Source organism: Eupeodes corollae, chromosome 1 (genome assembly GCF_945859685.1).
Source record: "Eupeodes corollae chromosome 1, idEupCoro1.1, whole genome shotgun sequence".
In the NCBI taxonomy this organism is placed as follows: domain Eukaryota; kingdom Metazoa; phylum Arthropoda; class Insecta; order Diptera; family Syrphidae; genus Eupeodes; species Eupeodes corollae.
The window spans coordinates 242,221,708-242,242,478 of record NC_079147.1 but is presented as its reverse complement, the minus strand read 5'-3'; the positions used below and the strand labels follow the sequence as shown (position 1 = coordinate 242,242,478).

Genomic DNA, 20,771 nt, shown 5'->3' with positions numbered 1-20,771 from the left:
TTATTTTTTTTGTCTACCCCTACCAGAAACAAAACAATAACGTTTTAAATAATTAAGTTGTTCTTATCTTCTCTTTTAAGTGCTGTCTTTAAGAACGGTGTTTTAATGGCTTAGGTAAAACACAACCTAGTTCAACCGTGGTCTTATGATTGTACAATTTAAATTTGTTGAGGATCTTCATAAGTTCGTTTCTGTAAAATGTTATTATTTAAGAGTCTTTATTTGAGTCTGTTATGAAGTCTTGAGAAAAAATTCATGGTTTTTACAAGCAAGTTTTGGAATTATTTTTTTTAGTAATGATTTTGGATACGAAATTCGATTTTAACTGTCTATCTGTTTAAACTTTTGAAATACCCATTTTCAACATGTATTTGAAAAACTTGTTGTAGTCTTTACATGACCCACAAATTCGTTTTGAATTCGACCAATTAACGAATCCGGAGGCGAATTTAAATTGTCTTAATGTTTGTTGCCGAGTTGAAACCCGATAGCTTTTTTTTGGCGGATTCTCAGGCGAAAGTGTTTATTATTTTTTAATGTTCGATATTGTGGATTCTTTCTTGATTGTAATTATATAAAAATGTGAGGTGATTTTATTTTTTAAATTTAATAATATTATTTATTGAATAAAATACCGCAAGTTTCAAAAATTCAATCAAAACAAAACAAAATTTTTGGAAAGCTGTCAAACCAAAAGTGTCAAATCACTGGAATATAGCAAGAACTATTTTCGCTTCGACGCGAATTCATTGATAAAGAATACTACGCGAGTCGGCTCTGAAAGGTCGAATTGAAAACGATTCGCCGCGGACCTCATAATCGGGCCCTAGATATTCCTACCTTTTATGGTCGGTTTAAAATACAGGGTCAGGCAAAAAGATGGGTCCGCAAAAAAGATCTCACATATTTTAAAAGTCAATGGCAAATAAATAAACAATTTAAAAGAAAAATTGTATTGAATATTTTAAATTAAATACTACGCCATTTTACATTAAATAAAATAGAAACTTAGTTTTAAACATTATTATTTATCTATAAATAGCTTTAAATATAAACGTCTAAAAATACTGGAGGTTTTTTTGTTGGACCCTGGGCCCTTATTATGAAATACGAAACGAACGGCAGAAAAAACGAAACCCAGAAAAACGAAACTCATGGCGTAGAGCGATTATGAGAAACGAAAATGGAACCAAGAAAAAGTTGCCAGCTAAAAATAAAAAATGGTATTTTTTTCAAACGCAATTAACTTCACACCTACATATTTATAAATGTCAATTGAGTTCGGTAAAATGTTTTTTTATTGCAATTGCTTTCTTGAAAGCGAAGATGAATCTGAAATGAATCCGAAGGAGAAATGCGTGTAACGAGGGTACTCTTAAGAGATTCATCCGACCCAATAAGCCTTTCAGGTTCCAAGTAGGTAAGTAAATGAAAATCCTTTTGTTCATGCTGTCTTTAAGTAAATTCCTAAAATATTTTCAAGGTGCAAGCAATTTTTTCGTCTCAACAAGGAAGCGTTTAAATATGTATGTATTTGATGAGATTGATCCACACATTCCAAGTTTTAATTCTACATATGTACATACCTACCAAATGTATTGAAATTAGCTGCAACACTTCGGTTTCTGGCAGAGGGTAGATATCAAAGAGGAACCGGACATGATTACCTTGTTAGTATGGCACAACCAACTTTATCGGTCACTCTAGCAAAAATATTGCCAAAAATAGAAAATATTCTGTGTCTAAAGTTTATATCATTTGCAATGACGGAAGATGAAAAAACGAAACGAAAAAAAAAGCTGAACGAGTGCTTGAAGGCACTCGTAAATAAAAATACGAGTATCGTTTTTTTATGATTCTCGTAATTTTACAAATACGCGATTATGCAATCGTTTTTGGCAATCGCAATTTTACAAATACTCCGTATTAAAAACGTATATCTTTTTCAAAACCTGCATCAAATTTGTATTTTAGTCTTATGTTCAATTTTGAACATTCATAATCGTCGATTTTTTTTAAAATGCGTCTGTAATAGATCTAAGACCTCCCTCTTCAACGCAAAAATGCTGTTTACTTCATGTGATCACTTGGCTACCCTTAAACCATGCTATGTACGTAAGAATACTCTCCTGCTAACAATTGAATCAAGAATAACAAAACCCGAGGCAAAAAAACGATACCAAAATGAAGATATCCGCAACATAGAACTACTATGATTATGAACAACGAAGTACGAAAAAGGCTCCATAAGCTATTAGCTGTGTCTTTTTCACTCTCAGTTGTGCTTAAAAAAGCGCTCTGATCTTTCTGTGCTTAAAAAGAAAGAGAGACATTTAAAAGAAAAACTCCTAGGAGATTTTGTCAAGTCTCATGGCGATTTTCAAATTTTTGAAAAAGAAAATAATTCGAAAAACATTTGTATAAGTAAAAAACATAAATTCACCGAACCAAATTGCCTTGGAGCCGAAATGGGTAAGTGTAGGAAAGGAAGTATAAAAAAGCCTATTGTAACACATACATAAACGCGTTGCAACGATTACGCTTTTTGATAATTTCCTACTTCTAGTCTTTTATTTTACTAATGATAGGTATTTTATCCGATGCTATAAGATGAATTTAGTCATCAGAGACATAACTTTTGAAACACCCAACACCTGAAGGCATTTAAGGAAACGCTTTTTACTGCATTTCTTATAAAGTATTCGCTTTTCTTTTCGTTGCAATTTCATCGTATTTTGTTTTCAATTCCACACGTCTGTAATTTAAAAAAGTATTCTTAGTGCTGTTTTATAATAATTTTTGTTCTCCAAGACCAATAATTACTTTCCTTACCATCCCATGACACTTAATTAACCATCCAACTAATTAATTAGCCTCCGCTTGTCCTTTGTTTGAATATAGGACAAATTGAAGTGGACTGTGTTTAATAAAAAAAAAGACTAATCATACCAATTTCATTGAATGATCTTTTAATCAACATTTATTAAAATGTATACATTGTAAATTTTTGTTTCATAATGTTCAAATTCGATTTGCATTAAAGAAAAATGTATTTTAATATTATTTCCATTTTATTTTGTTTCTTAATACACATTCAAAAATTTATAAAAAAGAAAAAAAAACATGAATATGAAACGTGATAATTAAAATTAAATAATAATAATCATTGTGTTCGGCTTGCTAGCTTAAAGCATTGTTTATTTATAATAATCTTTTTGAACTAACATTGCTTTTATTTATGTTTTTCTTTGTTTGTTTTTGTTTAAATAGGCGCCTCGAATGCTTTAAGAATAATTTAATTATGCGCTTATTTGTTTTCGTTAAATGAAAATAAAATAAAACTTGTGTTTTTTTTTATTTGTAAAGAACTAACTTAAGATTCTGCTACGGTTGTTTTGTTTTAATTTTATTTATTGTGAATCTGAACTTTGGGTCAGTATTTTTTTTAATTTTAATTATTTATCAAAAGAAATTTATAATCCATTCCCTAGCATTGGTCCAAATCCAAAGGTTTGCCTGATACTGTGCCAATAGTATCGTTTCCAATTCGTTTCAGTTGTGTCGTATTCAGCAGACGGGATACCAGATTGTTTAAGTTTCATTTGGGTATGATCACGCTTAAGTAGAAAATTATGATATTTAGAATTGTGTTAAAAATATTAAAATAGTTTTATTTTTTCTTACCATTTGTTCAAGTTCTATTGTTACACTCGAGTAATGGCCAGAAGGCCAGGATTTAAGCCTCCACGATTGAGTTATCTTCTTTTCAGGAACCAACTCTTCGAATTTTCCTTGAATGTTTCCTCCAAAAAGCGCAAATCTTTGATAAAATACAAAACAAAAATTATATTATTATCATTAAACTTTAATAAGAAAAAGTAAAGGAAAATTTTCTTGAGTTCGGAAGTAAGGGAACATTGTCAATTTCTACAAGGAATTGATCTTCTACAGAAGGGAGGTTATCATTTAGCAATACGGTACTTATTGACCATTAAGAGGCCAGTTATAGCTAACAACTTAATGAATTCGGAAAAATTGTATAATGAATATTTGACTATGTTTTCTTTTTTAACTTATCATTCAAAAACCATTTAAAAAAATTATAGACATATAAATTTCTGTCATAGGAAAAAAATGCTCTCATTGAAAAGGTGGCTTATGACTTAAAAAATTATTTTTCTTTTTTTTTGTTTAGGATAGTTTTTGAGAAGATCTTTAACATGATAAAACAAGAAAGTCCTAACTTTCCTAGGAGTATACTAAAAATGTGGGGAAAGAAGGGCATAAATGAAAGAAATTCGGAATTTTTAATACATGGAATTGAAAATGAAAAAAGAAAGAATAAAAACTATCAACCTAAAAGCAAAACTGCATTTCACTTGGTGCCCTTGAACTACGAGCCGTACTGTTCAATGCGAAGGACGACAGCTGATTTATCGAAATTTAGTTTATGCTTTCTTATAAATTCTCTAATAAGATTATACTGAATCTTAGTTAATTTTCCTTCAACAACCTTTGCTGTTGGTGGAGTAATTTATTGGTCCATTTTTTTAGAGTCTTTTGCTACGTCTCAACTCGTGAGAAAGCTTAAAATAAAATGTGATTTTTTTCATCACATTTGTGGACTGAAATTTGTCTTGAGCTCGATATTCAAACGCCCTAAAAAGTCATTTTTATTTCTGGAGGCCCTCAACTGTCTCCTATTTTGTTGGTCATTCATAAGTTATATCAATCAAAATTCTATTTATTTGCCCTAAGGTCTTAATATTAGTTTTCAAATGGCAGAATATGTTTGAAACAATTTATGATAGAAATGGCTGTAAATCTGTATATGGTCAAATAAAATCGAGAGTATATAATGTATTTTGATGATAAATCAAAAGTCAAATACTGGAAAGAGAAATAAGACAAAACAAATTAATATATAAACACTAAATTTCTTGAAAACTAGTGCGGGAAATGTGTAATAAACTTATAATTTCTGGAGAGTATCGTTCTTTTAGGCTTTTCACATGCCTTAAGGAAGAAATAAGTGGATCCGAAGAGGTTGCAACCATGTTAAAAAGGGCCTCATTCTGCCAAATCCTAGAAACTTTACACGTATTCTGATATCGATGTTTTTATGTTGTCTTTATTTTTGCATTCCTGGGGTTCTTCTGACAGTTCTCCAAGTGGTAGTGATTAATATTCAATGATATTTTGACTATGAAACAATATTTTGTGTAGAGTAGCTGTGAGTAGTTTTTCAGGATATTTTAGTTCTAAAAGCTCTGCCGTTTTCTTAGTAAACTGCCCAAATTTAACTGCATTTACTACTTCTCTGATTCAAAACTTTCAATATTATTTTGACCCTCATTATAACTTCTTCATTAATTCCAGTTATTCGAGCGGTTGCATCTGACTTTTCAAAAAATCTTCTTGCTGTGTTTCCGTCACTAGTGTTTCCAAACCCTTGCTTTGGTTTATCCACATCAAGGCCAAGCTCATCGCGAAAACGCCTTTGGATCTCTTGTTTTCTTCTTTTTTCTGCCAATCGATTTATCAGTACCTTCTCCTCTATGTTCTATGTTCGTAATTATCTTCTTCCTGAATTGATACATCTCTATTGAATTTCTTTTGTATCCTTTTGCATATCGGACATGACCGCGTAGACTTTGTTTCCGTTAATTTGTTTAATACTTTTCCGTCTATCATAGTTAAAAAGAACTCGTGATTCACAGTTATAGTTGTTTCCTCTTTAAGTTTATATACTGTTGGTTGAATATCTGCTATTTGACTTTTAATATTATTGGCTGTGGTATTTATGATGTCACTAGTCTCTTTAACATATTGGAACATAATGAACAAATGCATTATTTAAAATTTTATTACAGGATTAAAAAAAAAAATTGTTTTTAGACTTTTGAAAATCTCAGGTAATCAACATAAAACAAAAATGATTAAAATTTTTCAAAAATCATCTTTTTTAAACCCACCACATAGAAAACAGAGAAATCGTACTTCCATAGAATTTTCCATGGAGGGAAACGAGGGGAACAAATGACTGACTTCATAAATTCAAATCTTCCTAGTTCAGTTCGAAGCACAGTTGATCTTTTGGATTTATGTTAAGAAATATATAAGGATTCTGAATCAGTTGAGATCTTAGCACCACTCGTTGAACCTTTTTTTATACAATTTGAAGTAGAAAAAGTGTACAAAAAGTAGTGTTTCCAAAGATATTAAATTAAACAATTAAAAAATATATATTTTTTTAAATTATCGATTTAAATAATGGCAAAGCATATTATGAAAACAAGAACGAAAAAGAGTTTCGAAGCCCTTTTCCTAGTTTTTACATTCAAAGTTAAGAAAAAAATATAACATCATACAAAATTTTCAACAGCCTGCTCTATAAGGCACACCACACCAATAACCCAAATTGAATAGTTTTTTCGATCGAGCTCCAAGTATTTGTGAATCCAGTTAACTAAAAAGTTTTGCATTATAGACTCACTCAAAAATATTAATATTGTAAGCAGTTTTGCATAAACGGGCCACTGTGCTCCGCTCAAAATTTGACAAAAATTGGCAGCTAAATATAACTAGACACTGAATTTAGCCCTGAATGTCTTTGCTTTATGAAAATATGAATTCTATAATTGTATCAGTGATAGACATTTTATTTTTAAAACTCTTTCAAAAAGAGTCGATCTCTAGAACAATATACAACTAACATAATCTTTATTTGGCAGAGCCTAATTTATTTTCGAAATTAATTGACGCTTAATGAGATGAGTTTAATATTTAAAAACCATACTGAATTGCTTAAGATAAATAACAGATCTCACAGGGATTATATAAATCATTACTGTTCTATTTGCATTACTGTACTCTTTGCTGTCTACGAACATTTATCACTTCATAGGCACCTGCACAATACTCCATTAAATCAGACCCTTACACTTTAAAAAGAGCTTTTTTTCTACAGAAGAAAATTACTTAGGGCCGTATTATCACTCGCGAGTCGCCCAAAAAATAAGAGAATAGCTGTCTTCAGTTCACTGACGCTGTGCTATACTGTTCTAGACAGAAAAGTACAGCTTTTTGCTGTTCATTGACGTTTTTTCTATGCTGAACTGTTCTACTTTCCTGTTCATTGACAAACCTAGAACAGTTTAGAACAGGATTTTCTGTTCCTGCTTTTAAGTCAGATCAGGTTAGAACAGACTCGTGAAAAATGTCAAATCCGAAGTTGTCATTTTTACTTGCGACATATAGGAACTATATGGCAAGTTTTGCATTCGTGCAAAATTTCGAACTCGAGATTTTAATCAAACATAATATTACGATTGTAGAGAAGTCGAAAAAAGTGGGTCCCGCGATTCCGTCCGGTCGGTTTTGTCTGTCTGTCCACGCTCCTACAGCCTAAACCATTGGGTCGATTGAGTTCAAACTTAGAAGTTAAGGTTTTGAGCAGATTCGCGTTAGGCGTTTTTTTCATTTTTTTTTAAGATCAAAACTAACAGTGGCCCCCATACAATTTTTTTGGTCAAAAACCGAAAATTCGAATTTTCTCAAAAACAAACCGATAGATTTTTTTTAAATTTTCTCTAAAATTTTATTTTTTAACTTGGCTTCTTTTTATACAAAAACCATATTTTTGTATTGCTCAGAAAAGGTACCGCTCATAGAACCGTTATTTTGTTTTTTAATTTTCTCAGCAACTTATGAACTGATTTTAATAATTTTTTTTTCTCAATAAGCTCCTATATTGCCTTAACAATATTTGATTAACAAAAATGCAATTTTTAATTGTTTGGATTTTTTAAAAAATATTGATTTTTTATTTTTCAAAACTCTATATCTCAAAAACGGGTCAACAATTTTTTACGAAATTCAAACGTAAGACGTATATTTACAATCGCTAAACAACTGCATTCCAAAAATATTTTTAGAACAAAATTGGAAAATTTTATATATAAAAAATTAATTTAAAAAAAAACCGCTCTAACGATTTTCAAAATAAAAATTTGAAAAATCAACGGTTTTTTTATTTATAAAATGGCATTTAAATTTTTGAAGACAAACTTCTTTTTCAGGTAAAATTTTGAATCATAAAATATTATTTTTTTAATTATTTTAACTGTGCATGAGCCGGAAAGAGCGCATTATTTTGACAAAATTGTAATTACATTCCTATCTTTCATCCAAATTAATGCATTTGGTACACATTTATATGATATATTTAGTAAACAATCCATTTTAAAGAGTCTATCAAGAAGTATTATCTTGGTAACTTTGTATATGTGATTTTAAAATATTAGTCTTTACGAATAAGGTTGTTTCACACATGATTTACTGGCCTTCGCCTATATAAAAAAATAAATACTTAGTACCTACAAGTTTACAAGTTAAAGAAACTGGCCAGAAAGAGTATATGTATTTTCTATTAGAATCACTTTTTCAACGCATACACATTGTACCTATATATAAAGGTATTACGTACAACTTCTACAACTACTGCTTACGTGTCACTTCTTAACTAAAATCCAAAACGCACAAGAGCCTGACTGTAAACAACACATGAACAGCAATTTCTTGCACTTGTTCGTATGCTTGTTTTTTAAAACTTTAGTGAAAAAAATAGACTGAACGTAATAACTCCATGTTTGCGCTGAAAACTTGTAGTAAAGAAGGAATGTAGTATGTACCTTCTAGCCACCAATAACATTCCTTCATTATCATCATAAACATGTTCTTATCAATCTATCTGCATAAAGCTAAGCACGCCAAGTGAACTATTATATGGTCGTTTTAGACATTTACCTGCTACCTAACTACACAACCAATAGGCGATCGCCTTACAATTTAAACATTCATGGTCTGCCTCTTTCTTATCTTATTTATTTTCAATCCTGGTTCTTCTAATATGAAATTACAATAAAGCTATCTAAAGGAAAAAAGCTTTTAAGGAACAAGTTGAATCTATATGAATCGCATTGTAGCTTTATAGTTAATAGAAACCATTTTTCATATACAAAGATCGTACACAAGTAAAAGCAGGCTTATGAATGTAAATAAAAACAAATATCGGTAAAAGATCCTAAACAGCTGACTTAGGCATGCAAAAGTTTGTTTCATCCCCTTATTATATACAATATTAAGCCATTTTGTTTGTTATATAAAGTGCATTGATATATATAAAACAAAAACAAATTCATCAACCTTCATATTGAAGCTCTTTATGTGAAAACATATACAAGGATAGACTCAAATAAAATGAAGGAAATTGTGTTGACTTTTTGGGTCGAAAATTAATTATCTCCCTTATTCTGCTGGCTGCTTATGGGAATGGGAATAATATTTTTCTCTCGCTCCCGTTGAATTTCTCCACTTTCAAAACTAACGCCACGCCAACGACTCGGCATCTGGTCGCCCTAAAAGTTTCTGCTCAAATGGCATTTATATCTTTGAAGCCAAACTTATTTTACAGGTATATTTTTAAATCTCATTGTAAGTACTTTTTTAAACAGACTCTTTGCATACAGGAGCAAGTTCGTGCGACCCAGTCGTGCATTTTATTTTTTGTTTACATTTTGATTTGGCTGTGCTTTGTTTTTTTTCTCGTGATTTAAAAAAAATAAAATAAGGTTATTTTGCCAATTTGTTTAATTAAATAATTATAAAATAAATTGAAAAAAAAACTACTAACTAACCACTAACATTTTCATTTAGTATTATCTTAGCAATCACTTGATTTTTCATTTCAATAATTTTTAATAACATTTTTCACAGCAAAAACACAAAAAAATGAAAAAAAAAATAAGCGAGAAACGAAAAAAATTCACACAATTTGCAATTTGTTTAGTTTTTTTTGACAACTGACGTTTAACTGACTGTCCTAACTTGATCTGACGTTTCTCAGGAAACTGTGCTGTTCTGATCTAGACAAAACGTCGGTGAGCACAAATAATGTGTCTTTTTCGCATTACTGTTTGAATTGAAATGTCATTCTATTACAATTGGCGAATGCTCTTATGCCTTATGAATGCCTTTAATTTTTTGACTGAATTCAAAACTTTGAAATACCTACGTATTTTACTTTACACAGCTGATTTTGACAAAAACAAGCACTTAAAAGTAGGCAATGTATTTGGTCTACTCAACTGAAATAATTTGTCTCCTATAATACGATTTTTTTTTTGTAGCTGTCTTCAAATTGAGTTGTCATGACCAGAGAGAAAAAACTAAACGAGAGAACCAACTTCGACGGTTGCTCTCTTTTTGCCTACAAGCTGCGATTTGCACATAAACTTGCATATGTATTAACTCCATATAAAAAAATGTGGGAAACGAATACTTATGCAAGAAGATATGTATATTCCACACATTTGAAAAATGGCGTCCACCTATGAAATATGACGGATGTAGTCAGCTGTTCAGGGGTGTTCAAAGAAAATTCAAAATTGTGGATGAACAATTTTTTGGTACTCTCATTGTGTTCGTTTGGGAATAATATTATTCAAATATGAAGTGAAATTAATTACTCTTGTTAGGTGAAAGAACAATGAATATTTAGAAACAATTCTAAATTACGCATTTAGACAAATATAAGTTAGTTATTTGAAGCCAGTTTTAATCATTAAGTAAGTAAAATAAAATTAGGTGGTGCAACAGTCCAATGAGAATTAGGACTTAGAAACTTAAAACTCTGAAAGAACTAAAACTATATTATTATAGTTATTAGCTGCGTTTATGCGTTTAATTTTCGCTCAGACCGTTTAAAAATGCAAAAAAAAAACTTAGATTTGTTTCCATTTTCAGAGTTCATCGACTTAATTTTGTCGATGCGAGAGTTGCATGAACTTTGAAAACGAGAGTTAAAGAATTTTAACATGGATCATTAAAATAAAACAACGCAGGAACATTAAAAAACATTTTTATATACTCATCTCTTTTTTACATTCCTATTTTATTTGTGTGTACTCGTTGTTTATTTTCTTTACGATACCGACATTTCCAAAATGCTGAAAATAAGTGATTTAATTAGAGACTAAATAAAAAGACCGTCAACTTGTTAATTCTGTTGCCAATTTTCTTTGCATAAAATTTGTGAACAGGTGATAAGCTATTCTAACTGCTTTCCACTAAGCTAGTGTGTTGGTTTTAAAGGTTTAACTACATAATCCGAAAAGTAGGTTTGTACAAAACAAAAATATTTGTATTCTTGCAAATTTGTTCTTTAACCAAAACTTAAGTCTTATGCATCATTTTTATAAGTTTTCCAGTTCTAACTATTTATATCTTATCTTTCAACTATATAGCGACATGGAAGGAGGGAAATTTCTAACTACAGTTTTTCTGAAGTGCATTGTGACTTATTCATAGATGTTTGCTAAACTTTTTAGGCTATTCATAAATAAATGCACTATAAACTATAAACATAGAAAATGCTGTGTTCAAGTAATTATTATCGCAGCCAAATTTCATAATTGATTTTTTTGGTGTATAAAAAGCTGAAAAAGTAATTTATGACAAATAAAAGTTACGTTAACACTAAGTGCCAGAAAATTGCGATTGATACCGCAATTGTAGTGCCTAGATATGGATATTTTATACAAATATTCGCGGTAAACTGTAGAACCTTATTATTTTCGCCTTTTATAATTCAATGTAAAATAATTATATCATATTTTAGATAATAAAGTTGTTAAGTTATTAATTAAGGTATTACTATTGAAATAAACATAACATACATTAAAAAAAAACATGTACTCGTTAATATATACAAATAAAGTCTAGTCTTAAAAATCTTAACCTTGTTACACTTTTTCACATCTTTTCTTTGTTTGGTTGTTAGTGCCATCTATCTGTAACTCAGAGAAAGAGAAGGGAAAAACAAATTCACCACGATCTACTGTTATTATAACCAAAAATACTCCATTACCAAGATCGGAATCTCAGACTGACATTTCGGTTTGCCTACAAGCTAAGTACACATTAAATGTGAGAAAGTGTGCGTGAAATGATGCAAAAACCAAACACATTCTCACATTTAGTGTTCCGGCCCATCAAAATGCTTCATTATAGTCTGCAGGCACATCTAAAAGCTTTATTTTGAATGTTTTATGTCCTCGTTCAAACACTAAACAATCCTAACCAACAGAATCTGAAGTGCTGACATGGTCTTAAATTGGAAGATTTGTATAGCTTTTTATTTTCAATCCAAATAAATGTTGTTAAATAAAATAAGATTGACCAAATACGTATTAAATGATTTATTAGTGCTTGTTTTTATTTACTTAGATTATTTGCGAACGCAATATGAGCTGCAACTGGTTAAGTATATTTGGAAATGGACAAAAGTGTAACACAATACTTTGTAAAACGACAAAACAGACAAGTTTTCAAGTGCAGTTGGCTTAGAGCATTTTTTTGGCGACGTTAGAAGTTCAGGTGGAAACAATAGGCGGATGCCTCCGTATTTCTTTGTATAGACAATGCTACGAGAAGCATACTTGTGAAGTTCCATTGCCAACTTTAGCTAGTTTAGATTTCTCAATTAAATTAGTATTTTTATCATTTAAGCAGTTCGATACTTGCAAGACCAAATTTTAGTTTTGTTTGTTGCAGGAATATACTGAAAATTTCTTTTTGAGGGACTATGTTAGAGTTAGAATTTCGTTTGTAGTTAGATTTTGAAATACAAATTTGAGGTAACCATGTTTTAAAAATAAGTTGCTTTGTGTAAAGCATTTTTAATATATACGTAACTCATTGATTTTGTTATTATAAGCAGCACTTTTATTAAACATACCCTTTAAACAATAATAAGTTAACTTGAAGTTTGGTAACTAAACATTTATACGGAATGAATGAAAATTATATTTTGCGTTAAGCTGTGGGAATTCACTACAAAAAACTTTTTTACGTCAACAATAAACATTAATGTCAATTATTTGATCTATTAAATGAGTTGTACATACGACTTTTTCACGTTTTCATTTTGTGATATGTGTTAAAATTTTCATTTTATTTGTTCTGCATTTATTCAACAGGTTCGCTAGAATCGTTCTGATTAGTTTTTTAAAACATTGGTGTTCCTTTGATGCAAGTTTTTTTTTATAGCAAACACATGTATGCATCCATCAATCAAGAATGTTATGGATAAGGTATTTTTCGATTATAATTCTTTTTTTTAAACTTAATATTTATTACTCAAAATGGAATTGAAGAATAGTTGCAAGCTTAAATCATTAAAAACAAATTGTAAATACACTTGGATTAGTTAAATTAATACAGATTTTGATTACTTGCAAAAAAATATTTGGGCCGTTCATTAACGAAAATTTATTAGAATTCAATACAAAAAATTGCGCTCGGACCCTTAATTTGATGGTTCTTCGAACGCATCTTTAATACAATAATTCGAGGTTAGTTATGAAATTTAAAGAATTTCGTAGTGATTACTCTAAATTAGTGAATTAATTACAATGAAATTATGTTGAAAATGCTTTTTTTAAGACAAAAATGTACATTGGTTCGCTATCAACAAAATGACTGCAAAATTAAAGCTTAAAACTGACTTTTTCATCGAAAAAAGTAAAAAGAAAAACCTGAAAATAAATGTTAACCTCCCCATTTTGTTTTTGCTTTGCAAAGTGTCGCTAGCCCACGGCATCGTTTTTTTTTTTTTGTTTGTTTTCACATCTATTCATGGACTAATTGTCAAAATTACAAATACAACAATGTAAACAAACGGGTTTGGGAGAGTGAAACGTACGAAAGATTCCGATCTTGGTAAATGGAGTATTTTTGATTATAACGTTTACCGTAATTTATTGACCATCGAAATTTGTTTGCCAGAATTAATTTGTGAAACCAGAGAGAGAAAGTAATATCAAATGTCTCAACTGAAGTTTTTTTTTCTCTGCTTTCCGAGGTGAAAACATGTATACACCGATACGAATTCAACACGCTATAAAAAATGAGAGTAAGAGGTTTCGAAGGGACGGAGACGAGGTGATTTGGCTCTCTCGATTAGTTTTTTCTCTCTGGTCTTGACTACAACTCAACTAATTTGTAATTTGACGGAAAAAATGGCGTGAAAAATTTACTACAGTGGAAAAACAGCCATTATCCGATGTGAGAGGTTAAATTATGGAGTTATTTCTTATATCTTCATATTTGCTAATTAAAAACTGGAAATGTGAAAGTTTACATTCTCTTTCTCCGGTGAGTGTGGTAGGAGCCTATGTATATACATTTCTCTTCTTTCTAAACCGATTTTATTAAAAATAAAGATGTTTTGTTAATATTAGTTTATATTCATTTATTTTTCATTTTATATTTTGGCTCAACTTTCCATTACCGCAGCACGAATTTCGACTCGCGGTTTTTTTTATTCGATAGATATGTGCAAATAAATAATAACTATAGCAATTTTAGAGCGAGGAAACATTTATTTCTATTTTTAATTAATTTTTAAAGTTCACATTTTTACATACAAAACACCCAAAAATGGTTGATTTTGACATTTCTTCCCTGTTTTTTGTTCAGTGTTGCCATACTTGTTTGTTTTTCTTGGTAATTTCTTTTATTTTAGTGCTCAAATGGAAAAGTACTTTGCATATACCCAAACTCGCCCCCACCCCAAATCCTATAGTGACCCCAAGCAGGGGGGCAGCATGCCCCCCCTTACATACCTAGCTGTTATTACGCCGTGCTATCAATTAAAAAAACTTGTTTTAGGCTTATAAAATGCAATACAAAAAAAGTAGGGTTAAGTCCGAAAAAGAAAATATTTTTTTTTATGACTTAAAGTTGTTTCCTCGCCCTAATATTTAAAACTTGTTCTATTGAGACCCCTACCTAACTGTAAAAAAAAAAACAGAAGGAAATTCGTGCTGCGGTATTGGAAAGTACTTTATGTATTGAAAAAATAAAGAATTAAAATAAAACAGGACCTTGAGGCACTTCCCAATTGTTCGCTTTTGCTTCATATGTTGCATTATTCACTCTAGTTTTTTGGTTTCTATTTATAAGATAAGATTCAAATGTTCTTGCAATAATGACACCCAGACCTCTTACATTAAAGGCCTACAAATTAACCATTACCTATACGAAACAATTGTAGTACCCGTGGCATGATGGTTAGTGCGTTGGACTGTCATGCAAGGGGTCTTGGGTTCAATCCCTGCCTGTTCCACCTTAATTTAAAAAAAAAATAATTTTCGCGGGTACTGCCTCTTGCGAGGAATTGACAAATCCTTCAAGAGTAATTCTTGTCATGAAAAAGTGCTTTCTCAAATTAGCTGTTCGGATTCGGCTAAAATTGTAGGTCCCCTCCATTCCTGACAACAGTTCTCGCACACAGGAATGGTTGAGAGTTGTAAGTCACTAGGCCCTGGTTCACAACGGACTGTTGCGCCACCCAATTTTATATACGAAACAATTATGTAATCGGAAGAAAACAAAATGACGCTTCCATAAAGTCGAAACGAAGTATTAAAAATAAATTCAAACTGTTATTGGAGTAAATCTGGACATGTACTCGGACAAAACTTTACAATAGACAATTGTCTTTGCTGCCAGTTCAGTTACCAAATCCTGCGATGGCAAAGTGACGTAAAATGAATAACCAACAAAACTGAAGTGTTCACTAATTACATGTCTTTTCATTAAAAATGTGAGTCTACGTAAAATTTCAAAGTAAAATTAATTAATAATTGAGATTGTTATTATTTTTATAGCAACAACTTTAGCTTTAGCGCATGCTCTCTTTGTTGCCAAATGCCTCTCCGCAAATGTTTTTCCAGAAACTACTTAAATACCTCAATATTTTGTTTATTTATTCTCATTTAAAGAAAATAAAAACTCGGAAAAACAATAAAAACAAACACAAGAAAATCCTCAATAAAACAAAATGAATATTTTCTTTACTTACTCTCCTCCGCGAACTGCTTCAATTTTGACTGGTCCCCGTGTAAAAGCGGTCACCATCTCCTGTTTGGTAAGGGCATTATACAAATCAAATGCACTGCATTCAAAGTCTTCACTCATTGTCAATGTTTTCACATCCAATTTGTAGCCAACAGAGGAATTTGATTCAGTTCCGTTCTTATTTGAGGTGGGCGAAGTAACTTTTTGATTAGTTGAGGCAGAATTCGACGACGATGAGTTATTGAAGGCACTCTTATTGGCCTGGCCTCCAGACTTGGGTGTTGTAGCGTTTTCACTACCTTTCTTAGGCAATATAAGACCTTTGGAGTATTCTTCTTTCAATTCTCTAATATATGTGTCCAATTGCTTTCTTATAACATCCCTTCCCACATTGTACATGAATTGTTTCAATCTGTCGGCATCCTCGTTGTTCGATTCGTCTATTGTGATGGTAATTTCGATTTCATTGATATTGTACTCCTCGGAAAGATTTGGAATTTTGGCTTTTCCAGAGTATTGTTCCTTGGATCCCGGCAACCGTCCAGACCATTTTAAAAGGATGTTCCATTCGTAGAAGAAGATGAGTTTTCCTTTTCTGTTGTTCGCGGTGGCTTCACCAGAACAATCCTCTATTTTATCAATAATACATTGAATTCCACTTTGATCTGTCAAATAAAAAAGAAGGATTTCCGTGATAAGTACATTTTGTGACCATGACACAGCGAATTTACTATTACCTATTTTCAAATCACTAAAGAGAGACTTGAGCCTTTCTTTGGACCATACGGTGGCGTTTTTCTCAGTCCAATGCCAGTTATTGACGTTAGTGGCATCGGGACGCTCCTCCACAATCCAACGTGGGTCACCTTCTCCCCATTTGGCCATGATGAATGCAAATGAATTGAAAATAAGTTTTTCTGAGTTAAAAGATGAAAGTTCTTTTTAGCAAAGAAAACTTTGTAGTTTGTTTTTCTTTTGCACTCAATTTAGAGCTCAATCTTTATTGATTTTGTTTTAAATTCGTTTTTATCTTTTTGATTTTATATATTTTAAAATTTAAAATCACGTTCTTTTGTGGAAGACTGGAAAAGCTAAACCAATCGACTAGCAGCGAGTTTAGGAAAAATTTGCATTTGACAAGTACAAGTAAAGGTAGTCGACAGAAAAATAGCAAATTGAGCTTTTAGCGAATTTTTCTAACTCTTTCCAACACACTTTGTGGAAAAATAAATTACACACAAACTAGCAACAAAAACTTGTAAAATGTATGGGAAATTCTATTTTATATCTCTTTCTAGTTTGCCGATTAGACAGCTTCAGGAAGTGGTCGACAATTACAAAAATAACAAAAAAAACTTTTCGAATTGTCAGTTTGGGGGAACGAGAAATTTCGAGAAAACAAACGTCAAAAGTGACTTTTATCGAACTTTCTGATGAGCTTAGTACTTATTTAGAACATTTTTCAAACGAAAAGTTGTAAGGCTGATAACACAATGTGACAGTTCGAAATTTCTTAGGCTCTGTATTCAGTATACAGGAAAAAGTGAAGAAGCTGATGTTGTAAACATGACGGATTATAATAATTATATTTCACACTTAAAATTAAACACTATTATATTAAAATATGATTTTGCATTCGTTAAATTGAAGAGATAATTTCAATTAAATGGGGATACTTAACTCATTTCTATGTATAAGTTATGCAGTCTGATAATACGTTTTGATGATCTTATTCAAATTCCGACTTCAAAATCATTTTGATTTAATGTTATTACTTTAAAAAATTAAAAAACAAACAAATATTTAAAGTAGTTTTCAAATAAAATTTGTGCTCTTTTCAAAATCTTTGATCTCTATTTTTAATTCAGTTCAAATATTTACATTATTTCATACATTTTCCAAAGTAATTTATAACACCATACATTTATGTAAAAATTACGTTGAAAATGGATATTTAAAAGGTTCATCATCATCATTATTGTTAATGAGTATTTCGTGTTCATTGAGCCTTAAAAACACTGTTTTAAGTTTTGAAATTAATGCTATTTTTTAAAGAATTTTTGTCTAGCTTTAAGATAGTTTTAAGATTTTGATAAAATTAAAAAACACTGTTTTTGGTGGTTTTTAACCTTTAACATTAAATATTATGCGAGATTTCAATTCAGAACAATTTAATACTTATATACATATAAGTATTGTTTCCTTTGTGGAACAACAAAACAACTAAATTTCACCGAATTAATTTCGTACAGTAAGCTTATGGCTGAATCACAAACACGCTTCGGCTTCGCCTGACGTTTACGAGTTCAGCTATAGGAACAATCGTAAAGAAAAGAACGTAATGTTACTCCAAATGGTAGCTCTAGTTCAATTATCTGAACACTTGCTTTGTGTGACAGCTCAACAGCTGTAAAAAAAAGTCAACAAACAAAATATTTGCTCTTTGAAGGGATGAAATTATAAAAATGTCATTCAAAGCAATTTTGAAGCAGGCCCACCGTAACGTAGACGAAGCCGAAGCTGAAACGTGTTTGTGATTCAGCCATAATGGCTTAAAATCTTATGTATGTCTGCCTAAAGGACCTCGCACATGAAACGTGATTTGACACATTTCAATAATTCAATTCCAAACAAAAACACATTTAAATTATATGAAACCAATTGACACTTATGTTAGGATAGTAAAATTTGCATTTTGTTCTCTAAAACAAGACACTTTTGTAAAAACAATTTTGTAGTAACGAATTGTAGTGTGGTTGCTATGAACTGTCAAACTCTATTTGCGCTCCACATTCATCCACACTGCAACGAATAAATTGTTCGCGCCTAAAGTAGTATTCACATGAGCGCGACCAACGAACGACGAATGAATTACAAAATGTGAGTTTATATACGTTTGAAGACATATTTCCACACAAATTTTTAACAAAACGATAGCAATATAGTTTCCATTTGATTTATGATACATACTTTTACTTTTCATCATAATATATTAATAAATTTAAGAAAACAAATTGATTCGTCGCGAAAAAAATTGTAGTTGATACGAACTGTCAAACTCTATTCGCAACGAATAAAATAATCGCGAGTACTTAACCTAAAAAATCATTCTTGTTTTGGTTTCTGTGGTGAATGGTGTTCGTCTGTGGCTTTATTCGCGACGAATTAAAAACTCTCATGTGAAAGAAACGTCAAAATCGACGAATATTCGTTCATTCGTTGGTCGTTGGTCGTGCTCATGTGAATAGTACTTAACTTAACCTCAAAATTATACCACTTTTGTTTTGTTTTTGTGTCAAAGATCATAACTGAGGAAAATATGGAGAAAAGGGTAATTCAATTCATCGCTGTCTGCGAATTGAAAAAAAGCCCATGTAAAAGAAAAGTGAAAAATATGCGAACATCCACAGTTCGCAGGTCCGTAGTTCGTAGCTCTTGTGCAATATGCTTAAGTGCATGTGTAAAAAGTGAAAAATACACGCATATGGCAGCTACATTTATCTCTGAAAAAGCGTAAACAAAATTTGTTAAGTACTTTAAAATTATATGTTTGTTAGCAATATTTTTGGGCTGAAATTTTTGGTCCGTCAAATTTTAGAGAGTGCAGATAAAGTTCTCTCAAAGAGAGGAAAAAAGTATAGAACGGTTTCTTAGTGGAAATTGCCTGCAACTCAATCAATGGATAGCAAACCGAACGGAATGAAAGATAATTTACGTATCGTTTTATGACATTTTGACAACCCAACAATTTCTGCCCAAAAGAAATGTCTTGGGCAGAACTTATCTCACAAGCGCTCTCTTCTGCCCAAAACTTCCAAATTTGTGCAATGTGGAACAGTATTTGAGCAACAATTTATTGTTGACAATAAGCAGTTTTGATCAACAGTTCTGTCAACAAAAAGTAGTCTTCATCAAAAATTTTATATTTGAGAAATATCTATCACTCAATTGTTTCAGCTTTGTCTACATAGATTTGTGTTTTGAAAAACATAGAAGTGAAAGCCAAGACCGTTTAACTTTTCTTTTTTGATTTACAGAGATCAGAGATAGAAATTCCCATGTTGCTGGTAAAAGGCAAGGAGTTTTTTAATATTTAATTTTTTGAAGTTTAATGTAGTTATGTTGCTGATGTCTATTTTAGCAACTTAATGAGGCTCACCTCAACATCTAAAACTCAAAATTAACACTAATAAATAATACAAACTCTGTTCGAAGTTTACTTCTGGGTGTACATAACTTGGTAAGGCAAAACTTAAAGTTGCTTGCAACTAAACTGTTCAGTTTCTACCAGAGTTTAAAGTAGTGACTGAATAAAGTCTGGTTCAATAATTTGTTGTGCTGAAAATATTTCATATTGTTTTGTTCGTGTAGCTTGGTATTTGTTTAAAATCGAAAAACAATGCATTTTATAATCGGTGCTTTATAAACAGATTTAATGGCAATAAAGTTAAATAGCTACTCTAAAGTACATTACCATGTACTTACATAATGCAAAAAATTAGAGCGAGTATTTGGAGATACCCGAAAGTGTGAGATCGTACACCAATGGTTTTTGTACTTTAAAAATAATAATAACTAATGATAATGTAGTAAAACACATTCGGGAAAGTATCTCACTAATGTAAGAAGTATATGTACCTCACAATCAAAGAAGAAAATGTTCTACTAATAATCTTGAATTTTACATTTCTCAAATTTCCTATGGTATTGAAAAGAATATCTTCTTCATTTTTGTCTTTTTTCTTTACCTCATAAACATTAATTTTATATGTAGCATCCTTTTTTTTCTAAAAATCAAATGCAAATACACCTTAGAATAAATTACGACTTGATGACTTTGAGCAGAA

The 20,771-nt window shown here is 30.9% G+C and overlaps 1 protein-coding gene across 1 annotated transcript; it reads right to left on the bottom strand.

Moving 5' to 3' along the window:
- Positions 1-2,946: 2,946 nt before the first annotated feature.
- Positions 2,947-17,205, bottom strand: LOC129940588 (activator of 90 kDa heat shock protein ATPase homolog 1). The gene is made up of 4 exons (XM_056048971.1): positions 16,662-17,205; positions 15,929-16,589; positions 3,685-3,820; positions 2,947-3,617 (listed from the first exon to the last, which is right to left on the bottom strand). Exons 1-4 carry the CDS (start codon positions 16,807-16,809, stop codon positions 3,474-3,476), a joined length of 1,089 nt encoding a protein of 362 aa, XP_055904946.1. The 5' UTR covers positions 16,810-17,205; the 3' UTR covers positions 2,947-3,473.
- Positions 17,206-20,771: the final 3,566 nt, after the last annotated feature.

Excerpts from the sequence above, each read along its gene's own strand:
- LOC129940588 (XM_056048971.1), bottom strand. The coding sequence starts at position 16,809 with ATGGCCAAATGGGGAGAAGGTGACCCACGTTGGATTGTGGAGGAGCGT. Across the intron at positions 16,590-16,661 it reads CTTTAGTGATTTGAAAATAG|ATCAAAGTGGAATTCAATGT; the intron begins GTAATAGTAAAT and ends TTTATTTGACAG. Across the intron at positions 3,618-3,684 it reads CAATAGAACTTGAACAAATG|CGTGATCATACCCAAATGAA; the intron begins GTAAGAAAAAAT and ends TTTCTACTTAAG.